Here is a 26,071-nt window from a genome sequence, read left to right on the forward strand (position 1 = left end):
GTAGATGTACGCTCCAAACGCTCGCATGGAAGCGTAAGCGAAACCACATATTTGAATCGGGATTTGTGGATCTGTGCTGACGAATCGCGATACCTTAATTTTCGGCAGCTTCAGAAGCGTCGCTTTAAACGTCTCCCACTATGTAAGCAACTGGATCGGTAGCGACTCGTCCCAATCTAATTTTCGAAGCAACAGTTCCTGCAACAACATCTTTGCCTTTGTGACCAAAGGACACAAGAGGCCAAGTGGGTCGAAAAGTCGAGCAGTCACCGACAAAATATTTCGCTTTGTCGCGCAAAGATCCAGAGCAAACCGATAACCAAACCACGCCAAGGGTCTTAGTTACGTCTGATTCTGCCATAAGTGGCATTAACTCTGGGCAGTTTGAAAACCACTTTGCCAATTCAAAGCCTGCCGCTTGCAAGACCTGAGAAACTTCGTCTCGAAGACTTTGCAGGTCCTCAACGCATCCGGCGCCAGTCAACAAATCATCAACATAAAAATCATTCTGAATGACCTTTGCGGCTTTTGGATGAGTTGCTTGCGCCATCTCGCCAAAAAGGGTGCTGACGAAGTTCCATATGTAACGGTGTTTAATTAAAGATTTTTAGGGACTCGGAAGGATCTCGTCTCCATACTATGAGCTGGAAGTTTCGGTCAGCTTCGTCCACCATCACTTGGCGATACATCTCTTTGACGTCCGCCGCACGGGCAAACTTATGCATTCTAAACTGAAGCAGAGTCGAGTACAGCTCCTCTTGGATAGTTGGGCCTACCATCAAGATGTCATTCAACGCTACCTGCGTGGAAGTACGGCTCGATACATCGAAAACTACTCTCAACTTAGTTGAAGTACTTTGTGACCGTAGAACGCATTGGTGCCGAATGAAAAAGTGCGGAGCATTTGGAATTTTGTCATTGGTGGGGGACATGTGGCCCATTGAAACATATTCCTCCATGAATTCAAGATACATCTTCTTCAGCGAAGGGTCCTTTGCAGCGACCAAAATCTACGTTTCGAAACTTCGTATGACGAACCAAAATTATTTGGGTCAAATTTGAACGGCAAAAGAACCGAAAATCTACCGGACGACAATCTTTGAGTATTTTTCTCAAAGTGTTGTTGACAGAGTTGTTGCTCAGGAGTATGGACTTTAGCCTTGAGCGGCAAGTCCTCCACAGACCAAAATTTCTGCAGGGTTGTGTCAATTGACTCCAACGCTTCCTCCTGGCAGCTGAGATGTACCATTTTTTCAGCGTTTTTACTCATGCACACGTCCCCTCTTGTAATTTTGAGCCTCTGAGCGAGCTCGTCGGTTACAAAGTTTATTTGTGAACCAGAGTCGAGCAACGCTCGAGCTAATACAAACTCGACACTTTTGGTATGAACGCTCACAACAGCAGTTGCAAGAATCACTCGATCCAATGCATTCGCATGCAAAACATGCGAAGTGAGCGTGCGCTGAGAAGGGTATGGCAACGCGAGATTTGTGCTTGGGGAATATATGTGTAGCAAAGTGTGATGTGAGGAATTGCACACTCTACATCTGTTCGATTTGCATTTTTTGACAGAGTGACCCTTTCTTAAGCAGTTAACAGAGTCGTTCCTGGCAGCGACAAATGAAAAACTCCTAGTGCCATCCTTCTTAGGGTTAGATTGGATCTGCTGAACAGTTTTGGGCTTGGAAACCTCTTCCTCTTGGTATCGCCTGTTGAGGGCCGCCTCACATTTGCTCCAAAGCGGAAGCGAAGTATAATTTAACTGTTCTTCCCATTTTCTTTTAGTTCCTGCATCGACCTTACTCATTACCAGATGTATTAAAATAGCATTAGTAATGCGTCTATCATTCCCAATAGACAGCAAGGAGTCATTCAAGGCTGTGACCGTGTCGATGAGGGTTCTCAAGGCTGTAGCTGAAGGCTGATAAATTTTTTGCAAATTAAAAAGTGTCGATATGTTGTCATTATCGTACACCCGCTTCAGGCTAGCAAGGGCTTTGGGATAATTCCTAAAGCGTCAATATCATGTAAAGTGTCATCTTTGTCAACGAAAGTTTCGAAAAGGCTTTTAAATTCTTAAATTCGGAGTGTTTTCCGCTAAAAGTTGGGAGAGCAACGCTCGGTAGACGGCAATGAGGCGGGCGATTTGCTGGCGGAGCGGATTTCTCGATATTATTTTGTTTGCACTTATTTAAAATCGAAATCAGCAAATGACTTTGTCATTACGACCCTCTCTTCGCGGTATACATCTTTTGTATCTTTCACTTCTATTTGGTTTTGCAAAAGTAAAGCATTTTCAATGTGCGTATTTAGAATCTCTAATCAACAGTCTAGCTCGACCAGATGTACTGATAATTTAGCTTCTTTTAAATGGCGATAAGCTCGTTTAATACTTTTCATGCATAAATCTCGTTGGTGTTTAAGCTCTTCGATATCCTTAGTTGCCATTGCGTTTATTTGTATTTATTTTGTTGGTATCGAATATTAAATATATATTAAAAATATTTATTTTTATTAAATTATTTATTTGTTAAATAATAAAAAAAAATCAACGAGTAATATACCGATCGCACACAGTGTAGGGGAGCTAAGTGCCGAGAGAAGTACAGCGAAAAATATTTAAATAGGGTTTTTATATTTTTTATATAAACCCTGCGACAGTATATGCCGCACGCACGCACTGTAGGGGAGCTAACGCTCAAGCTCAAGCGTACCGAAACGAACAAACGTTTAGGCAGACCGAAAATGGCACTGCTGCAGCGATTGAGAACGAAAACTACTAAAGATAACTCGAAATAGCGGCAGCGGTGTCGGTGTGCGTGTGTACATATGTGTACGCGGCTAGCGGCTCTTCCTAGGCAAATGCTGACGGAGATACACTGACCGATAACTAAGGGCAACGAATATATAAGCCTGATGCTGAAAGGCGCGCAAAAATTATGAAAAGCGCGGAAAAATTGGAAAAGCGCTGGAAAATTCTGAAAAGCGCGGGAAAATGTTCAGACAAACTGCAGCGAAAGTTTGCCGCTAATTTTTGAGAACTACACTTTTTACGAAATGCACTTTTTTCCAGCTGTTTTATTTATACCCTAAATTGGTGCTCACTACGCCGAAAATTTGGGGGATTAAGTTCGCACTAATTGGGTTGACGGCGAGTATTTTATTTGCTTGTTTATGGGCCAAAGCGATTCACATATAATTCGAAATATTATGTTTATTGCAGAATTTTGGTTGTTAGTATATGCACCGAAAAAAATTGTTGCGTCGGTGTATTAGTGCCCAGTCCAAAGGACTTGGGCCGAAAGAGTTGCGTCCTGGGTAGGCACGCTGGTTGCCGGCTCAGCTCGCCGGATGGGGTGGGTTCTTTGGAAACCACTCCCTCCCCTACATAACGAGAATAAATTTATCGTGTCTTAGGAAAAAATTAGAGATCGTTAAGTTCGTTTTGTCATTTGTCGTCGCTGCCCACAAGCTTCTCAAGTAGCTAGTTCTCAAGTAGCTAGTTGGCCGAATTACGATCGGCAGCGTGTGGCTGTTTTACCCTGCCCCTTCATACCTCCCGTATGCCGATGGATCGCCGCCGGCCACTGCAATGCGATCCCCTATTGTCAATGTCGTCAGTCGAAAGTTACGTCATTGTTCTTGACCCGAGTTTTATAAACGTTTACCAAGACATTATTGAGTTCTGCTTCTTATTATAATTTATTGAAATGATTTTTCATTTAAAAAGGTGCGCATTTAATTGACAAATAAAAGAGAAAATTGGGGTGCCAAATTAATTAAATTGAGAAATATTCTACGCGGTGTATATAATATTTGTAATAACGTATAATATAACTGTTGAGAATGAATACATTTTTAAAAAATAATGTTTTGAGTTAATTTATAAAAATAATAATAGGGATCTTACAGGACTTTAAATTTAATGTATGAGGATTCGATATATATCTAAATGTTTAAGTTGCACATAGATCTAGATATATACGCATATGTGTAAATATATATATATAAACTTTTGCTAGATAGGAGTCGAACGCAACTCACTTACCCCTTTTTATTTCCATCGACGAGAGCTCTCATTGTGGTATTCTGGGTTTGGGAAATTAATTATACACATATGCATAAATATATTTATATTAGTGAGAATTCACTTAACATTATTACTAAAGTGTTGGATTAATTTATATAAAAAAATTATGTTAATTGGGCAATTGCGCGATTTTGGTCTTATTTCACAAACAGAAGAAAAAGTTATTCGCTTTATTGCGATACGAATTGCGAGAAAGAGAAGAGTGAAAACAGCACTCGCGACGTTTGACGGTAGCACTTCTAGCTGAGGTTTCTTCTGGTGGTTCTAATTACAAATAAAAAATTTGGTCTTTGGCTTGCATTTAATTGTTTGTTTATTATTGATGGGTGTTGTTGATTATTTTGCCGAAATTGAAATAATAATAATGAAGTAATTGTTATTTTTGCACGGGTTGATATGTTAGTGGTGGCTCCTCTCTGGCCAATTGGCGGTGGCAGCTATGATTTTCTCCAGCTCGTGTCCGTGGAGGAAGTTCAGAATCAACTTAAGGATCAAAAGTCCAGTAATGAGGCACAAAACATTGTAGACTTTCGACGTTGTTCACCACGTTTTCCGTGTTGTCGGATGCCTTCGAGGTTGTAGATCCCATGATATATTAGTTATATTTCTATTGGGTTCTAAATTCGATCACTCGGATAGGTCCTCCGCGATTACTGTTTTTGCCAGTAGAGGACTTAACGCGGTTTCGTGGTCGTTTCTGTCTCGACTCCCGATTCTCAATTATCTTGGACTATGCCCGATGCGCAATTATCTTGGACTGTCTCTTCGAACCTAAGGTGGGGCTCTTTTTTACCGGTGGTATTGCTTCCGGGTCATCTAAGTGTTCCCACTTAGGTACAGCATATTCCCTTTTTCTGGCTTAATGGCCCACTTCTGGATTCTGCTAGGTTTCATATTAATTGCTGCGTACACCTATTGCCTGCTGTATGTTCTCATGAATTGCTTACTCTGACCAATTCGTTGCTGGGTACTGTATTGGCCAATTTCGGTGTTTCGCCACCTGCACTTAACGGTGTCTTCTGTCTCTGGTTATTGTATCTATTTCTTTCTTGTTTTATTTCTTACCCCGCTCCCGTAACAAAATTAAAACAACTCGCGAACTCTACTGCTATCACGTCGGGTCACCATGAAAATTTAATACTGTTTTGTATTAACAACGCGAAAAACTTGTGACTGCAGTAGTTCGAGCCGATTTATTTTGCGATATTTGTGAAGAAACTATTTCGAAATCACGATGACGAAAAGGAGTGGCTACAATGACGTTCGATTGATCACTTACTTTAATATTTCAATAATTTCTCTTAGAACCTAACTTGTGCTACGGTGGCGAGAGGCGGGGCGAATTCGCAAGAGCGAACGGACGAAAGCTTTATTGGCTCTCGCTCTCGCCCTACAACTAGTGATTTAAAATACAAGCGTCAAGTGCGCAAACAAAGGGAATAATTCGTAAATCAAATTTTCCCTACTGCTCACCCATTTGAATAGTTCCAAAAAAGAGCGATGCATCAGGCAAGATGAAGTAAAGATTAGTAGTAGATTACAGAAATTTAAATGAGATCACTATCAATGACAAAATTCTGATACCCAGAATGGATAAGATATTGGACAAATTGGGAAGCTGCCAATATTTCACTACCATCGATTTAGCCAAAAAAATTTCATCAAATCGAAATAAAACAAGAGTCAATAGCTAAAACAGCATTTTCAACAAAACACGGTCATTACGAATATACACGAATGCCATTTGGTCTTAAAAACGACCCCCGCCACCTTTCAAAGATTTATGAACAACTTATTAGAAGATTAAACTATAAAGATTGTTTGGTATATCTAGATGATATTATAATATTCTCCACTTCATTAGAAGAACATATTTTATCATTGAAAAATGTATTTAAAAAATTACGTGATGCAAATTTAAAATGACTACTAGACAAATGTGAAATTATGAGAAAAGATACAGAATTTTAAGGCCACGTAGTAACTACTACAAGTATTAAACCGAATCCAAAAAAGATAAGTGCCATAATAAATTTCCCAATACCAAAAACACAAAAAGAAATTAAATCATTTCTAGGATTGTTTGAATTTTATCAAAAATAAAAGCATTCGAAAAAATTACTTCAGACTCGATTTTAATTTATCCCGACTTTAATAAACCATTTTCTCTAACAACGGACGCAACCAACATGGCTATAGAAGAAGTATTGTCACAAAATTCTAAACCAATATGTTATGCTAGCAGAACTCTTAACAAACATGAAATAAATTACGCGACTATTGAAAAAGAACTTTTAGCAATCGTATAGGTCACCAAATATTTTAGATCATATTTATTCGGAAGGTCTTTTGAAATATTAAGCGATTATAAACCTTTAGTTTGGTTGAATAACATAGAAGAACCAAATATGAAACTACAACGATAGAAAATAAAATTAAACGAATTTGATTATCAAAATTAAAATTTTGCCAGAAAAAGAAAGTTATGTAGCGGACGCATTATCCAGGACCAAAATAGAAGAAAATATGTTTACAGATGATATTGAGGAAAATATACCAGAAGAAACAGCCAGTAGTACAAATGCAACAGCCCACAGTGCTCAAGAAGATAACCAGAAGAAGATATCCATTACTGAGAGAACATTTAAGAGTTAATTAAAAGAGATGAGGACAAAACAGAAGTAACACATTATTTTTACAAATTAAAAATTCAAATTATATTAAAGACATGACTGAAACTTTAGCAAAAGAAATAAGTAAAGAATACTTATGTACTAAAAAGAGTGCAATATATATCCATAACGATTCAGACTTGCTTACATTCCAAAAAGCTTATGTGGAAATTATAAATGCAAATAACTTGACGAAATTAGTAAGATGTACGGCAAAACTTGAAGACATACTGACATATGCAGACTTTAAAGAAAAAATATTGAAACGACATAAAGAACTATTACATCCAGGATTCGAAAAAACTACTAAATGGTTTAGAAAAAAATATTATTGCCCCGACTATCAAAAATTAATTCAGAATATACTAAACGAATATAAAACTTGCAACATTGCTAAAACGGAACATAGAAATACTAAATTGACATTTGAACTTGTTCCAGAAATACAAAATATAATAGAGAAATTTGTCCTGGATTTTTATCATGTATCGACGTATATTCAAAATTTGCTACCCTAGTAGAAGTCACAAGCAGGGATTGGTTATAAGCTAAACGAGGTATCATGAAAGTATTTACCAAAATAAGAAAACCACAGGAAATCAAAGCAGCTAAAGATTCAGCATTTATGTGTGTAGCTTTACACAATTGGTTAAAATCAGAAGGAGTACAGATTCAAAAAACAACAAGTAACAAGAAAGGAAGCAAACTTCGGCGTGCCGGTGTTCATATACCCTTGCAGCTATTGCAAAAATTAAATATTCTTGAAGACATTAAAATTATGATTTACTTGCGTGTATGTTTAAAAGCATTGAAGCTATGATAGTTATAGTTGTCCTGAAGACGGTTGCCGAAGTGCAACCGAAATATATTAACAAAATTACCAAAATTGAAATAATTTTGAGTTTTTTTTCAACATCCTGACCTCGAGCCGGCTAACAATTAATATACTTTGGAAAGGTCGCCAAAACCAACTATATAAAATAACGGAAGGCACGCCGATAGCATAACACTCCAAAATGGGATATGCGGAAATTAAACGTAACTACTACAAAGCAAGACCAACGATTAACAATTTTCAACTGTCAACTAAATTAACCAAGTTAAATACAAACATTAAATTTCTTTTAAAATGTAGGAAGACAAAAATAATACCCAAATTCATAAAAGACAGCACCAGGAGCCACAAATTGTTTACAGACGATAAGGATATACATTTTGACATAAACAAATTACTGGACAAACACACACATTACTACCATATGAAAATATTAAGCTTGCTAATCAAACAAAAACATCATATACAAAAAAGACTAATCAAAAAGAGAGAGGATAAGAGAACGATATTACAAAAACAATTAGACCCGAACGACTTCACATCATTTATGGAGAGCGAGCAGAACATTACCAAAAAACTAACAAAAACAACCAAGATGAGACAAATAAGGAAACTAGAAAGACTGCAGATGGAACGGAGCAAAGTTCTAACAGACAACAAAAAAACAGCTGATTGGTTTGTAAACAAAACGGACACCGAATTCCCGCCAGCAATAAAATCACTTTTGGCGAAGGGTCCAAAGTTTGCGCTCCCAATAGAGAAGAAGAAATTCCCTCTCTTAAAATACATTGCGGACGGAGAGGAAATCCTCAAAACTATTTTTGACAAAGAGAAACAAGAAGAGGCGCGAACCCAATTCTCTTTGCTTATCAAAAACCACAAAACATCAAACAAAGAAAGTGCATTTGATCGTGCAATACTAGACACAGTGGGACAAACAAGGAGATTTCTTAAAGAAAATGACGACATTTTAATATTGACCTCAGACAAAGGTAACAAGACGGTAGCTATGAACAAAGATGACTACAACCAAAAAATGAAGGACATATTAAAGGATATGAACACATAAAAGACATTAAGGAAAGACCCCACATCTAGACTACAAACAAAAAATAACGAAATTGTGGACAAACTATTAAAAATGGAACTTATCTCAAGGATCGAAAGAAATAAGTTGACAACCACCACAGCTTTACCACCACGAATATATGGACTACCCAAAATTCATAAAGAAGGAACCCCTCTACGACCAATCTGCTCCTCCATCGGATCACCATCCTATGCACTATGCAAATACATAATTGACATATTAAAAAACATAACAATAGTTTCCAAATACAACATAAAAAATTCAGAAGAATTCAAAGAAAAAATCAACAACACATATATTGGCGACGATGAAAGATTAATTTCATTTGACGTAATTTCATTATTTCCGAGTATACCGACAGATCTAGCCCTGGATATAATAAAAAACAAATGGACAATAATACAAAAACACAGTAAAATACCGTAAACAATATTTATGGACATAATAAAATTTTGTATTCAAGAAAACAGATATTTCAAATTTGAAAACAATTTGTACACACAATTAAAAGGAATGCCTATGGGATCGCCAGCCTCGCCGGTCATTGCAGATATTGTAATGGAAACTCTCCTGGACAACACGTTAGAAAAATTAAGACGACCTCCAAGATTACTGACAAAATACGTAGATGACCTGTTCGCAATCATTCAAGAGGATGACATTAAAACTACACTGACCATGCTCAACTCTTTCACCAATAATATAAAATTTACAATGGAACTAGAAGAAAACGACCAATTACCTTATTTGGACTCAGTGATAATTAGACGTGGAAATCGATTAAAATTAAAATGCTACAAGAAACCAATTGCGTCCGGACAAATCATCAATTTCAACTCCAAACACCCAAAACAAATGATAATAAATACAGCTAGAAGCTGTATACATAGAATGCTCAAAATTTCAGACACGGATTACCACGAAGAGACGACCCAGGAGATAAAATCAATGTTGACAGACAATGATTTCCCAAAACACATAATAAAAACATTATTATCGGAACACAAAACAACAAAACAAAATAGCGTTAAAAACAATAAAAACAAAAAATATATGTCAATTACATACGTCCCGGCATTATCCGAACGTGTAGCGAGATCGGAATGCTACGACAAAGAAAACATAAGTATCGCACATAAACCGGACCACACATTAAAATCTATATAAAACAGAAAAAAATCAAAGATAAATGAAATTGACAAAAAAGACGTAATATATAAAATACCGTGCAACGGCAACAACAACGAAATATGCAACATGATATATATAGGAACAACAAAATCTAAATTAAAAACTAGACTAGCACAACATAAATCGGACTTCAAAGCTAGACATCATACGAGCGCGCAAAAAACAGCACTCATGTCCCACTGTGCCAAGAGTAATCACTTACCGAACTTCGAAGAGGCGAGTATTTTATCACAAGAACAACACTATGACAAACGATGCACCATAGAAATGCTACATATCATAAAAACACCTACAGACATACGGATGAACTACAAAACGGACACTGACAATTGCGCTCATTTATATAGACACTTACTAGGGAAAGAAAAAATTAGTTAACAACTCCACGTCACCGGAAGCAGACGTGTCAATTAAATGTATGTCAAATGAAATTGTTTTCTGTTTGTTAAAAATATTAAAATCGTTGTTATTATTTTATAGTTGTCCTGAAGACGGTTGCCGAAGTGCAACCGAAATATATTGACAAATTACCAAAATTGAAATAATTTTGTGTTTTTTTTCAACATCTTGACCATTGACAATTAATACAAAAATTAAATTAAAAAAAAAAAATTTTAATATTTTTATTGTTCTCATGGGAGCTTTATGTTATAGTCCTCCGATTTTGATGAAATTTAAACCGTAATTTTGAAATATTTAACTTTTACTATGTGTTGAAGAACTAAACAAAAAAGTTATAATTTTTTTCATTTATTGATGAAATTTAAACCGTAATTCTAGAATATTTAACCATTACTATATATCGAAGAACTAAAGAAAAATTAAAAAACAGAAAAGTTATTATTTTTTTTCATTTATTTTTATGATTGTTCCTATGGGAGCTATATGCTATAGTCGTCCGATTTTGATGAAATTTATAATTCTTTTTTATTTATTTTTCCGATTGTTCCTATGGGAGCTATAAGCTATAGTCGTCCGATCCGGCTCGTTCCGACTTATATACTACCTGCAATAGAAAGACAACTTTTGGAAAAGTTTCATGCAGATAGCTTTAAAACTGAGGGACTAGTTTGCGTAGAAACTGACGGACAGACGGACGGACAGACGGACAGACGGACATGGCTAGATCGACTCTCCTAGTGATGCTGATCAAGAATATATATACTTTATAGGGTCGGAGATGTCTCCTTCACTGCGTTGCAAACTTCTGACTGAAATTATAATACCCCCTGCAAGGGTATAACCAGATCATCAAATGTATACAATAAGTTAGAATTAGAATCAGATCCAACAGATAAGTTAATTTACACAAGTTCTTTAAAGAAAACAATTAGGGATTGTATCGAAAGGAAACTTCACAAAACAAGAAGGAAAGCAAAATTCCGCAAGCCGAAGTTCATATACCCTTGCAGCTATTGCATTTATTAAATACTTTTGAAAACATTTAAATTATTATTTAATTCAGTATGTGCTGAAAAACATTGAAACTATGATGATTTGCAGCTCAATTATTAGATAGTTATTTTATATATTTTTATTATTTCTATGGGAGCTATATGCTATAGACGTCCGATTTTGATCAAATTTATACCATAATTCTGAAATAATTAAACATTGCTATATGTCGAAGAACTAAACAAAAAATAAAAAAACAGCAAAGTTATAATTTTTTTTCATTTATTTTTCCGATTGTTCCTATGGGAGCTATATGCTATAGTCGTCCGATCCGGCTCGTTCCTACTTATATACTACCTGCAATAGAAAGACAACTTTTGGGAAAGTTTCATGCAGATAGCTTTAAAACTGAGAGACTAGTTTGCATATAAACGGACGGACAGACAGACAGACGGACGGACAGACGGACATGGCTAGATCGACTCTACTAGTGATGCTGATCATTATTGCCATAATAAATTTCCCAATACCAAAAACACCAAAAGAAATTAAATCATTTCTAGGTTTGTGTAGATTTTATCGAAAATTCATACCGGACTTTGCACATATCGTCAAACCAATGACAATGAAATTAATGAAAGGTGTCATAATTAATACTAAAGAAAAATATTACATAGAAGCATTCGAAAAAATGTAAATTTTAATCACTTTAGACCCAATTTTAATTTATCCCGACTTTAATAAACCATTTACTCTAACAACGGACGCAAGCAACATGGCTATAGGAGCAGTATTGCCACAAAATCATAAGCCAATCTGTTATGCTAGCAGAACCCTCAACAAACATGAAATAAATTAGCGACTATTGAAAAAGAACTTTTAGCAATCGTATGGGCCACCAAATATTTTAGATCATATTTATTCGGTAGGTCTTTTGAAATATTAAGCGATCATAAACCTTTAGTTTGGCTGAATAAAATAAAAGATCCAAACATAAAATTCAACGATGGAAAATAAAATTAAACGAATTTGATTACCAGATTAAATATTTGTCAGGAAAAGAAAATTGTGTAGCGGACGCATTATCTGGGACCAAAATAGCAGAAAATATGTTTACAGATGATATTGAGGAAAATATTCTAGAAGAAACAGCCAGCAACACAAATGCAACAGCCCACAATGCTCAAGAAGATAACCAGAACTATATTTCCATAAATGAGAGACCATTTAATTATTTTTCCCGACAAATCGAGTTAATTAAATGAGATGAGGACAAAACAGAAGTAACATATATTTTCACAAATTAAAAATACAAATAATTTATAAAGAAATGACTGAAACATTAGCAAAAGAAATAATTAAAGAATACTTATGTACTAAAAAGAGTGCAATTTATTTCCATAACGATTTAGACTTCCTTACATTACAAAAGCTTATGTGGAAATTATAAATGCAAATCATTTGACGAAATTAGTAAGATGTACGGCCAAACTTAAATAGACATACTGACATATGCAGATTTAAAAAAAAAAATATTGAAAAGACATAAAAAACTATTACATCCAGGTATCGAAAAAACTACTAAATGGTTTAGAGAAAAATATTATTTCCCCGATTATCAAAAATTAATTCTGAACATAATAAACGATTGTGAAACTTGCAACATTGCTAAAACAGAACATAGAAATACATGGATTTTTATATGGTGGGTAAACAACAACTTTTATCATGCATCGACGTATATTCAAAATTCGCTACCTTAGTAGAAGTCACAAGAAGGGATTGGTTAGAAGCTAAAAGATTTAAATAACAACAAGTAAAAACGGCATATAAGACGTGGAAAGATTTTATAAAATGGTTAATGAGAAATTGAGAATTATAGGAAGCGAACCAGACATTGAAAATAGGTATACCAAATTTGAATTAATTTTGTACATTTATAATCATAAAACAAAACATAATACTACAAACCAAATACCAGCCAACATATTTATGTATGCAGGAACTCCTTATTATGACACACAAGAAAAAAAATAAATAGAATTGAAAAATTAAATGAAAAACGTCATGATTATGAAATATTAAAAAAAAAACAAGCACCTTTAGTAAAGTCCAAAACTACTAATCCATTTAAGAAGAAAAATAGACGAAAAACATTTTAAAGAAACAAATAGGGGAAGAAAGATTATTCATTATAAATCAAAATTCAAGAAGAAGAAAATTAATAAAAGTAAATATGATGATAATTCCAGGCAAACAGAAGAAAATGAACGGACTCAACAACAACTCAAAGAATATTAACAACTATAATTCCACTAATAATCGGTCAGAACATCGAAATAAATCCCATTAAGGCCCAAAACGGATGTCTTGTATTTAAAACAGGATCAATAGATATCCCGAATAATTATGAACATCATTATCTAAGTGTAAACATAACAAACAAGCACCTTTAGTAAAGTCCAAAACTACTAATCCATTTAAGAAGAAAAATAGACGAAAAACATTTTAAAGAAACAAATAGGGGAAGAAAGATTATTCATTATAAATCAAAATTCAAGAAGAAGAAAATTAATAAAAGTAAATATGATGATAATTCCAGGCAAACAGAAGAAAATGAACGGACTCAACAACAACTCAAAGAATATTAACAACTATAATTCCACTAATAATCGGTCAGAACATCGAAATAAATCCCATTAAGGCCCAAAACGGATGTCTTGTATTTAAAACAGGATCAATAGATATCCCGAATAATTATGAACATCATTATCTAAGTGTAAACATAACAAAAACTGAACAAACCTTCGAAAGTCTTTTGAAAGAAGCTAATGAATTTAGTGACATAATACAAATCCGATATCTAGTAGAAAAACTTAAAAGAGAAATCAGTGGAATTACTTTAGTAAAACGCAGTAAGAGAGGTTTATTCAATATTATAGGATCAGTTTATAAATACCTATTCGGAACATTAGACCAAGATGATAAAGATGAAATGGAAGATAAATTAATACTTTAGTTGACACTAGTGTTCAGAACACCGATTAAAACATGGTTACCGATGTAATAAATAATGGAATTGATGTAATCAATAAATTAAAGGCAGACGGATAAAGGGAACAACTAGTCAGCGTTTTAATATTTAATTTACAACACTTTACAGAATATGTAGAAGATAATGAATTAGGAATTCAGCTGACAAGATTAGGTTTATTCAATCCAGAATTATTAAAACATGATTATTTAAAAAACGTGAACACTGAGAAATTGTTGAAAATCAAAACCTCCACTTGACTTAAACCAGACACAAATGAAATTTTGATTTTTTCCCATATTCCTTCAGAGATAGTTAAAGCTACCGTTTTTGAAATTATTCCTTATCCCGATGAAAATAATAATATTTTAATAGAAAATATCTTCGACAAATATTTCTTATATGACAATAAAGTATTTAATAAAGAAACAGAAAAAATTGTATTTGACGAATGTATAAATGGAATACAGAACGCAAATATACCAAAACATATAAAAATTTCCAAATAAATTATGTTGAACAAAATATTTTATTGACTTGGAATATCCCTAAAACATTATTAAATCAAAATTGTATTAATAAAGAAATATAGTTGGAAGTAACCTTGTTAAAATCCTTAATTGTTCAGTACAACTAGAAGAATTCACTATTTCAAACACAATGTTAGTTTACACACAGAGCGTTTACGTAAATAATAATGTAACAAATTAAGAACCATTATCTTATATTCAAACAAAAGAAATAATATAATCACACACAAAATATTATAATGTATTCCAAATAATCACTTTAACAACTTTTGTAATCATTATTATAAGCATTTTATTGTACTTATTGTATAAATTTAAGAACATACCAAGAAAACTTATTGTAAAATATGTAAAATCAAAGGAAGAAACACAGGCAAAATTCAAAGAATGGGGAAGTGACATATCCATAATCCCACATAACTCTTATGCACATGTCCACACGCCACCAAACACATACACCCTTACTACCCCAATCAGCCGATATCTAATTGCAAATGTACCCAAGCCTTAGACTAAACATCCAGATCGAAAAAGCCGATATCTAATTGCAAATGTACCCAAGCCTTAGACTAAACATCCAGAACGAATCAAATTACGTTATCAGTTCGTTCCCACACTTTCGGACTCTCAATGGAAAATTACCATGCGAGCGAATCTCCAAGATTCTAGACTAAACAATCGGATTGAGTGGCTGGTGCATTATCAATCAACAATCCAAAGGGCAATTAGAAAACTCACTCAATTAACGCCAACTCCACTCATAGAAAGCTCTAAAGCTCAAAACCGAGGTATGATCGTCAAAGAAGTTTAAGTTAAGAAGCGAGTTCAGTTTGAAACTTGTCTTAAGACAGTCAGTGTTCTTCCAAATAAAAAATTATTGTAACCAGTTTAAAATAAATTAAATAAATTTTTTTTATGTTAAACTTATGGTTCGGAAATTTAATTGGCGCAGCCGATAGGATCTTGAAGTCGTTTTAAAAGTCGTCGGTACAGATCAACTAAAGGATTTTACTATATCATCAGTGCTACCGCAGTTGTCTGATATTCATCTGAATTAACTAATCGGACAAATCAAAGAGCTACCTTATTTCGGCGGAAATGCATCGGAATTAAGTCGCTACATTGCCAGAGTAGAGTATTTACTGCATTTTTACCCTACTCAAGATGCTCGTCAAATCCACATCTTCTATGGAGCTATTGAGAGGACCATCATCGATTCCCCGCAAACATGTGGAACAGCAAAAATGGCCCTAATTAAAGCTTTCTAGGAACACAGGCCTTACGAGGACATCATACAGCACGTTCGCGACACCCCTTATCAAAGAAGCATCAGTAAGTTCGTAAATGAACTAAAAACCAGATCATCGATTGTACATAATAACTAAGAATTAGAATCAGATACAACAGATAAGTTAATTTACACAAGCTCTTTAAAAAAAACAATTAGGGATTATATTGAAAGGAAACTTCCCGATAGACTGTATTCAAAAAAGATATAACAACACTTGCAAATTTAGAAGAAGCAGCAATGGTCCTAGGTCATTGGGATGCACATTCTTTTGATAATTATAAACCCAGGCGCAATGATAGTTGAAGGAATTCGGGAAATAAACAGCAAAATTATTATTATCAGAAGAATAATTCCCATTCTTATAGCTATCCAAGAAACAACAATAATAATTATCCAAGAAATATTCAATATTCAAATTCAACAAATCCTCAAAGCTCACCAAACAGAAATCAAATTCCCCTAGGAATCTAGGAACCTAGGTCAAGGTAGGGCCCAAAACCCCTTAAATTTCCAGGCATCAACTTCCAATAATTCTTCGAATACACCTGTTAAAAGACAACGAGAGAATGACAGTGCACAGAATAGAATGGACGTAAATTTTTAACAAATTGTTGCCCAGAGTAATGATTAAAGGAAAATTTCTTAGAGCTATGTTCTATCAATTTAATGACAACAAATTTTGGAAATAATGAAGAACAAGATGAGAAATTAGAAGTATTCACAATAAATGGTTCAATAGAAATAAAAAAAGTATAACTTTGGACCCATGCAAAATCTGCCCTGTTAAACAAAAGTTTTATTTACATAAATTTTCTGAAAATTATGACATTTTAATAGGTAGAAATTATTTGAAAGAAAGTAAAGCGAAAATAAACTATGAAGAAGAACCAGTGACGTTAGGAGACACATTAATTTACATAAAATATGGTGAAAATTATATGGAAAAGCACAAGACCGAAGTAAAATGCCTTAGTCCACCATCAGTTGATGGTGGCCGAGTACCTCCGCCGCGGAGCCAGAAGCGGCGATCATATCATACGTCATTTCTGCCCCAAAAAGGCAGTTCAGTTCGTCAACGTCTTCGTCTAAACCCCGGTGCACCGAGGAGAAGGAAACCCAATCAGAAACTCAACATAACCATCGCCAGCAGCATGCCGCAATAGTTTAAAGTGTTTTTTTTTTTTTTTTTGGTATCATACGGCTGTCGAAATAATTAAATGCATAGCCTAAAAGTGTGCGTAAATCCGTCTGCGCTCTGCTAATCAACAGCTATGGCCTACAGCAAATAAATCCCAGTATTCCCATAGTGAATTGTCTAAAACTAAGTCAGAATAGTGCCCAAGATTAAACGCAAAGCAAAATGCGTATATAAAAATAAACACAAGCTATATGCATATATAAAAGTAAACGAAACAAGAAAGGAAACAAACTTCGGCAAGCTGAAGTTCATATACCCTTGCAGCTATTGCAAAAATTAAATTTCATAGTTCCGATTCATAATTTCCGATTTATATAATTTAAAAACGTAATTCTGAACTATCAAATTATTAATTAGTCAAATTAAATAAAAAAAAAATTACAAAATAAAAACGTTAATTTTTTTTAAATTTTTTTTTAATTTGTTTTTGTTTCCATGGGAGTTTTATGTTATAGTCGTCGGACTAGTTTGCTTAGAAACGGACGGACAGGCGGGCGGACAGACGGACATGGCTAGATCGACTCTCCTAGTGATGCTTTATGTACACTTTATAGGGTCGGAGATGTCCCTTTCACTGCGTTGCAAACTTCTGACTGAAATTATAATACCCTCTGCAAGGGTATAAAAATGCACGTATAAAAGTGAACGCAAAGCTGAAAGCATATAAAAGTAAAGGCAAACCTAAATGTAAACACAAAAGTAAAAGCAAACCCAGATGCTTACGCAAATAAAATGAAGTAAATTTGAAATCGCCAAATAAAAATATAAAACCTTGTGAAGACATGAAAATCTTATCAGATAAGGCTACTAAGTAAAATCAAAAAAATATAAATAAGTTTAAATGTTAAAATGTTAAAAGAAATGTGAACATAAACGAGAATAAGTTGTACATAAGGAGAGAACAAGAAGTTCGAAAGCTTTTATCGTTAGTTATAAATAGAGTAAAAAGATGCGAGTATAGGCAAAGAGTAAGGACATGTAAAATTCAAGAGATGTGTATGCAAATTTCGGTCACGTTAAAGATTTGCAGACGTATGAGCCGATAAGGTTATATTTGCCGAACTTCTTTGGCTTGCATTTGTTTACAAATTTTCAGCAACACCACCAACATATTATAGCACTGTCAACAGTGGGATATCTCAGATTAGCCGTCTGTCCGTCCGTTTCTACGCAAACTAGTCCCTCCGTTTTAAAGCTATCTGCACGAAACTTTCCCAAAAGTTGTCTTTCTATTGCAGTTAGTATATAAGTCGCAACGAGCCGGATCGGACGACTAAAGCATATAGCTCCCATTGGAACAATCGGAAAAATAAATTAAAAAAATTATAACTTTACTGTTTTTAATTTTTTTTTTTTAGTTCTTCGACATATAGTAAAAGTTAAATATTTTAGAATTACGGTTTAAATTTCGTAAAACTCGGACGACTATAACATAAAGCTTCCATTGGAACAATAAAAATATAAAATAAAAATTTAAAAAAAATGTAACTTTTTATACCTTGCAGAGGGTATTATAATTTCAGTCAGAAGTTAGCAACGCAGTGAAGGAGACATTTCCGACCCTATAAAGTATATATATTCTTGATCAGCATCACTAGGCGAGTCGATCTAGCCATGTCCGTCTGTCGGTCCGTTTCTACGCACATTATTTTCACAAATTAAAAGTTCAAGTTATTTTTAAAGAAATGACTGAAACTTTAGCAAAAGAAATAAGTAAAGAATATCAATGTACTAAAAAGAGTGCAATATATTTCCATAACGATTCAGACTTCCTTATATTTAAAAACGCTTACGTGGAGATTATAAATGCAAATCACTCGACGAAATTAGTAAGATGTACGGCAAAACTTGAAGACATACTGACACATGCAGACTTTAAAGAAAAAATATTGAAACGACATAAAGAACTATTACATCCAAGAATCGAAAAAACTACTAAATGGTTTAGAGAAAAATATTATTTCCCGGCTATCAAAAATTAATTCAAATTCAAATCAAAAATTAGTTCAAGTAGAAATTGAGAATTATAGAAAGTGAACCAGACATTGAAAATAGGTATACCAAATTAATTTTTGAATTAATTTTGTACATTTATAATCATAAAGCAAAACATAATACTACAAATCAAATACCAGCCAACATATTAATTTACACAGGAACTCATGATTATGACACACAAGAAAAGAAAATAAATAGAATTGAAAAATTAAATGAAAAACGTCATGATTATGAAATAGATACAAAATATAGACAAGCACCTTTAGTAAAGTTCAAAACTACTAATCCATTAAAGAAGACAGGAACCTTAAGAAAGAAGAAAATTAATAAAAGTAAATATGATGATAATTCCAGGCAAGCAGAAGAAAATAAACGGACTCAACCACAACTCAATGAAAACAATGATTTTCTCCATAATAGTAACAACTATAATTCCACTAACAATCGGTCAGAGCATCGAAATAAATTTCATTAGGGCCCAAAACGGGTATCTTTTATTTAAAACAGGATCAATAGATACCCCGATTAACTATAAATATCATTATCTGAGTGTAAGCATAACAAAAACTGAACAAACCTTCGAAAGTCTTTTGAAAGAAGCTAATGAATTTAGTGACGTAATTCAAACCCGATATCTAGTAGAAAAACTTAAAAGAGAAATCAGTGGAATTATTAGCAAAACGCAGTAAGAGAGGTTTATTCAATATTATGGATCAGTTTATAAATACCTATTCGGAACATTAGACCAAGATGATAAAGATGAGATGGAAGAAAAAATTAATAATTTAGTAGACACTAGTGTTCAGAACACCGATTTAAACATGGTTACCGATGTAATAAATAATGGAATTGAGATAATCAATATATTAAAGGCAGACGGAGAAAGGGAACAACAAGTCAGTGTTTAATATTTAATTTACAACACTTTACAGAATATGTAGAAGATATTGAATAAGGGATGCAGCTGACAAGATTAGGTTTGTTCAATCCAAAATTATTAAAACATGATTATTTGAAGAACGTCAACCCTGAGAAATTGTTGAAAATCAAAACCTCCACTTGGCTTAAAACAGACACAAATGAAATTTTGATTCTTTCCCATATTCCTTTAGAGATAGTTAAATCTCCCGTTTTTGAATTTTAAGGAATAATGTGAAAATGAAAATAATAATATTTTAATAGAAAATATGTTCGACAAATATTTTTTATATGACAATAAAATATTTAACAAAGAAAGAGAAAAAATTGTATTTGACGAATGTATAAATGAAAAATTTAAGCAAGAAAATACTGAATGCAAATATACCAAAACATATAAAAGTTTTCAAATTAATAATGTTGAAATAAATATTTTATTGACCTGAAATATCCCTAAAACATTAATATATCGAAATTGTATTAATAAATAAGTTTCTATAGTGTGAAAAAACCTTGTTAAAATCCTTAATTGTTAAGTACAATTAGAGGAATTCACTATTTCAAATACTATGTTAGATTACACACAGAGCGCTTACGTAAATAATAATGTAACCATTTTCTTATAGTCATACAAAAGAAATAATACAATTACACACAAAATATTATAATGTATTCCAAATAATCACTTTAACAACTTTTGCAATCATTATTATAAGCATTTTATTGTACTTATTGTATAAATTTAAGAGCATACCAAGTAATCTTATTGTAAAATATGTAAAATCAAAGGAAGAAACACAAAAAAGTACAGAAATTGTAAACGATCTACCAAACCAAATTAACATAGAAAAAATGTAATGTTATATCCAACCCTATCCACCTGAGAACAGGTCAAATCCGAAGAATGGGGGAGTGACATATTCATAATCCCACATAACTCTTATGCACATGTTCACACACCCACACACACATACACCCTTAGTACCCCAATCAGCCAATATATAATTGCAAATGTACCCAAGCCTTAGACTAAACCTCCAGAACGAATCAGCCAATATCTAATTGCAAATGTACCCAATCCTTAGACTTAACATCCAGAAAGAATCAAATTACATTACCAGTTCGTTATTAATTTTTTCTTAGTTCTTCGAGATATACAATTTTTTTTTGTCAGAATTACTTCTAAAATTTGTTTAAAATCGGACGACTATAACATATATCTCCCATGGGAAAAATCGGAATATTAAGAAAATAAATTTAAAAAAAAATTGTAACTTCTCTAAATTATATATACATTTTTTTAGATATAGTAATGGTTTAATAGTTCGGAATAATGCTTTTAATTTGATTGAAATCGGGAAACGATATTATATAGCTGCCATAGGAACAGTTGAATAATTTAGTTTAAAATACTCATAGCTTCAATGTTTCTAAACATATGCGCATATAAATTAAAGTTGAGATGTTATAAGGAACATTTCAAATTTGCAATAATTGCAAGGGTATATAAACTTCGGCCTGCCAAAGTTTGCTCTCTTTCTTGTTGCTTCTTATTATACCCAATATTATACCACACACATACACCCTTAGTACCCCAATCAGCCAATATATAATTGCAAATGTACCCAAGCCTTAGACTAAACCTCCAGAACGAATCAGCCAATATCTAATTGCAAATGTACCCAAGCCTTAGACTTAACATCCAGAAAGAATCAAATTACATTACCAGTTCGTTATTAATTTATTCTTAGTTCTTCGAGATATACAATTTTTTTTGTCAGAATTACTTCTAAAATTTGTTTAAAATCGGACGACTATAACATATATCTCCCATGGGAAAAATCGGAATATTAAGAAAATAAATTTAAAAAAAAATTGTAACTTCTCTAAATTATATATACATTTTTTTAGATATAGTAATGGTTTAATAGTTCGGAATAATGCTTTTAATTTGATTGAAATCGGGAAACGATATTATATAGCTGCCATAGGAACAGTTGAATAATTTAGTTTAAAATACTCATAGCTTCAATGTTTCTAAACATATGCGCATATAAATTAAAGTTGAGATGTTATAAGGAACATTTCAAATTTGCAATAATTGCAAGGGTATATAAACTTCGGCCTGCCAAAGTTTGCTCTCTTTCTTGTTGCTTCTTATTATACCCAATACGAGTTATAATCTGATGTGCGCTTATATACACAATTAGCTGGTTTACCTGGTTTGAGTCTGCCTAACTTGCATGCCAAGAGGGCAAATTTTGCTGATCGGTCCAGAAATGCATGCATCTTGCATCTTGACTTTTACTACACGAACTTTCTCTTTATTATAACATCTTGTCCCTTTTCTTTATTGGACATATTCGTATACATTTATACCACTGTTTTAGGGTATGCTTGTTTTTTTTTTCATTTTATCTAAAAATATTTTTTAATTTTTTTAATTAATTCCACCTTCCTAAATCCCTAACTAGTCAGCCAAAGGACTCTAGCTGTCATTTAACCACGCTACAAGAACCGACCCTCGATGTCAGCATGCAGAAGTTCTGGGAGCACGAGGAAATTCCTAACAACAAAAAGATATACCCCAGAGTCTTGCGAAAAATTATTTAATCAAAGCGTTACGGGATTACCTTCGGGTCGGCTAAGTCGAAACTGCCAAACAAAGAAGTCCAAGCTTTATAAGTTGCATTCATGAAGGAGTATCTAGCCTTAGGACACATTTCACTAGCCGACAGTGGTATTCGCAGGGAACCACAATTTTTTATCCCACACCAGTGTGTACTGAGCCCACAAAGTTCGACAACGAAATTACGCGTTGTTTTTGACGCATCGTGTAAGTCGTAAACTCAGCTATCTTTAAAAGAGTTGCTTATGGTTGGGCCAACAATTCAACCATCTCTATTTTCTATACCGTTACGCTTTAGTCTCCGTGCATATGCAATATCTGCAGACATAACTAAAATGTATCGGCAGTTTGAGATCGATGAAAGTCTGCGTCCAGAAACTTTTATGTAGACGGTTTACTAGCTGGAGCTGAGTCGGTGGAGGAGCTTTAGGTTGCGCGCCAAGAGCTAGAAAACATTATGAGTTCAGCTGGTCTGTCTTCGGCTAAATGGTCTTCCAATTTTGCTTCGGAAAATATTAACTCTTCAACAGCTATCATGTTGACATTGTTTTTATTTAAAAATCAACGAATTGTTTTGAAAGTTTGACCTTTATTTTTTACATAAGAAGGTTGCAACTTCTTTAAAACTGACTTCACTTTTTTGTCAGGCTATTGGACAAGCCAGACGACAAGCGCAAAAAAAAGTCTTAAAACTGTGACAAAGGCATCCAATAAACGGCTTAAATCATTTAAAAGAGTTAAATCTATTAATTACAAACAGACGAGCGGTTCCTGGAGTTATTTACCCATCGTTCGAACGAATTTCGGTCTTTCGAGCCCCATATGTGACTTGGTTTACTCCTTAAACAGGTAACTGCCCCAACAAATGGTTCTTCTTAGCCTCCTGAACGGCACATGGGTTACCAAAAAGTAATTCGCAATTTCATACATATATTCAGGGTTGCCCATATTCGACGGACCCATGTTTTTTTTTTAAAAATCAAAGAAAAAAATAAAAATTTGGCGGTTGGCAATCTTAATCATTTAATTTGTTCCAAGTAGATTTGTTTACATCAATTTTTGAATATGATATCTTTCAAATGGCCGCCTCTGGCGTTGATGGCGTATTGTGCCCTTTTTGCAGCATTTTCCATCGTTTTCGCCAACATTTCGGCCGGAATAGCGGTTATTTCTTCACGAATGTTGTCCTTGAGCTCTTCTAGGGTCCTTGGCTTGTTAACGTAAACCTTTGACTTCAAATATCCCCACAAGAAGAAGTCAGGCGGCGTCAAATCGGGCGAACGCGGTGGCTTTTTTTTTTCTTATTTACGGTCCCATTCAATGTAAAATGGGCTTCATCGGACATGATAATTTTGTTCCAAAATTGATCGTCATCTTCGGCCATTTCGATGACTCTCGCGTGGCGTGTATTGTTCCATGGTAAAAATCTGCTTGGACTGACGCTTCAAACGCGGTATGTCATTAAGCGATCTGGCATCTCTGTCAAAAGTTATGGCGTCGTCAGATGGGTCCGTCGAATATGGGCAACCCTGTATACTGATGACGACGCAACTAATTGCAAACTGGTAAAAGACACAGACATACGTACAATTGGCACAGTCAGGACGTGGAGACTACAATTGTACAACTGTAAAAAGATGCTGAAGACACGTTTCAGTAAACAAAATCAGCCAGTCACAAACACACGAATAGTCTCAAGTTCATTTAAGCCGGTTGAAAAAACCAAATATTATTGCAACTTATGTAAGTCTACTGATCATTATGCAACACATTGTCCCAAGTTTAAAACCTGGAGTGTCGGCAAGTGTTGGGAATTTACAACTCAAAATAAGCTGTGTATATCGTTTCTAGGTAGAAATCACATGTTGAAAAACTGCAAGAGCAAAAACACTTGCAAAGCAGCAAACTGTAAGTTCAATCACAAATTTTTTTTTGCACAATGACAAAAACTGTGCAGCAAGCACTTCACTTAAAATGCCTATTAATATTGACCATGACAAAACGTTTTCAGACACTAAATGTAACATTAACTTAGGTTGTAATGAGGTACTACTTAAAAAAGTCCCAGTCACACTAATAGGTCCTCAGAAATTAATCGACACATATGCTTTACTTGACGAAGCGTCGACTATTTCATTAATAGATGAGCAACTAGTAACTGGCCTACAACTATACGGACCCACTAGTCCTTTACAAATGCAATGGACTTATAACTATTGAGCATGCAGACTCAAAGGTAGTTAGTGTGGGTATCAGAGGCTAGAATCAGTCAACCAAAATATTTACTCTACGGAGGGTAAAACAGTTGCGTGTCTAAATCTACCTTTGCAGACTGTTTTAGTCAGCGACATATCCGAGACCTACGAGTTCATAAAGGACTTTCCATTTTGTTCTTACGAAAATGCGCACCCAAAAAGTTGTTTTTTATTTTTTCGCGAAATTGAAGTATTAATCATTTTAAGGGCCTGTCGCTAGCAAAACGTCGCTAGGTTAGGTTCTTCATGGATCAGTAGGGATGATCAAAGAAATTCCAGACACAAATTTTTCTCTCCACGTGGACCATTACTCAGGGTACGACAAGCCAGATGATGGTCTGGATATATTACATAATCTGGTAAAATCATATTGGTCCGCATGACTTCTAACATCACTTGACAACAAAAGATGTCTGAAAATTGTTAATAGAATCCTCAAACTCGTTGATAACAAATATCAATGTGGTTTGTTTTGAAAAAGCAACGACTTCAAGTTACCTGAAAGTTACAAAAATGCATATTCTAGGTTATTATTGTGTGAAAGAAAAATTGACAAAAAACCTGAATAAGGGAAGAGGTATAACGAATTTTGCTCTGCTCTAACTCCCTTGACGAACTATATGCCACACTTTTTTTGTAATAGTAACAAACCAGACAAATTATGAATAGTTTTCGATGCAGCCGCCAAGAGCCATGCTTATTGCCTAAATATTCTTCTTTTGCCGGGTCTAGACGTATACAGCCAACTGTAAGTAGTTCATCAAACAGATGTTTCTCCAAATTAAAGTACAGGAGTCAGATCGTTGTGCACAAAGAATTTTGTTCTATTCTTTGGCGCTAAATGTAGCCCAAATATTGCCCGACAGGTCAGAAACAGAAACGCCTTAGATTTTCAAAATGACTATGAAGAAGACTCTAAAGATATATATCAAAACATTACTTAGG

At 34.1% G+C, this 26,071-nt stretch overlaps 1 protein-coding gene across 17 annotated transcripts in view; it reads left to right on the plus strand.

The window, feature by feature from the left end:
* The window catches only part of LOC128263826 (uncharacterized), a 457,572-nt gene that overhangs the window by 345,745 nt on the left and 85,756 nt on the right, over positions 1–26,071 (plus strand). Inside the window, exon 8 of one of the 17 annotated variants that reach the window (XM_052999098.1) lies at positions 22,717–22,760. The exons of the other annotated variants lie outside the window; for them this stretch is intronic. Within the exon in view, the coding sequence (XP_052855058.1) occupies positions 22,717–22,745 (29 nt within the window). The 3' untranslated portion in view covers positions 22,746–22,760. Of the gene's footprint in view, positions 1–22,716; positions 22,761–26,071 lie in introns of those variants that run through there. 17 annotated transcript variants of the gene reach the window in all.

The sequence above is a fragment of the Drosophila gunungcola genome, unplaced genomic scaffold, assembly GCF_025200985.1.
Source record: "Drosophila gunungcola strain Sukarami unplaced genomic scaffold, Dgunungcola_SK_2 000019F, whole genome shotgun sequence".
NCBI classification, from domain to species: Eukaryota; Metazoa; Arthropoda; class Insecta; order Diptera; family Drosophilidae; genus Drosophila; species Drosophila gunungcola.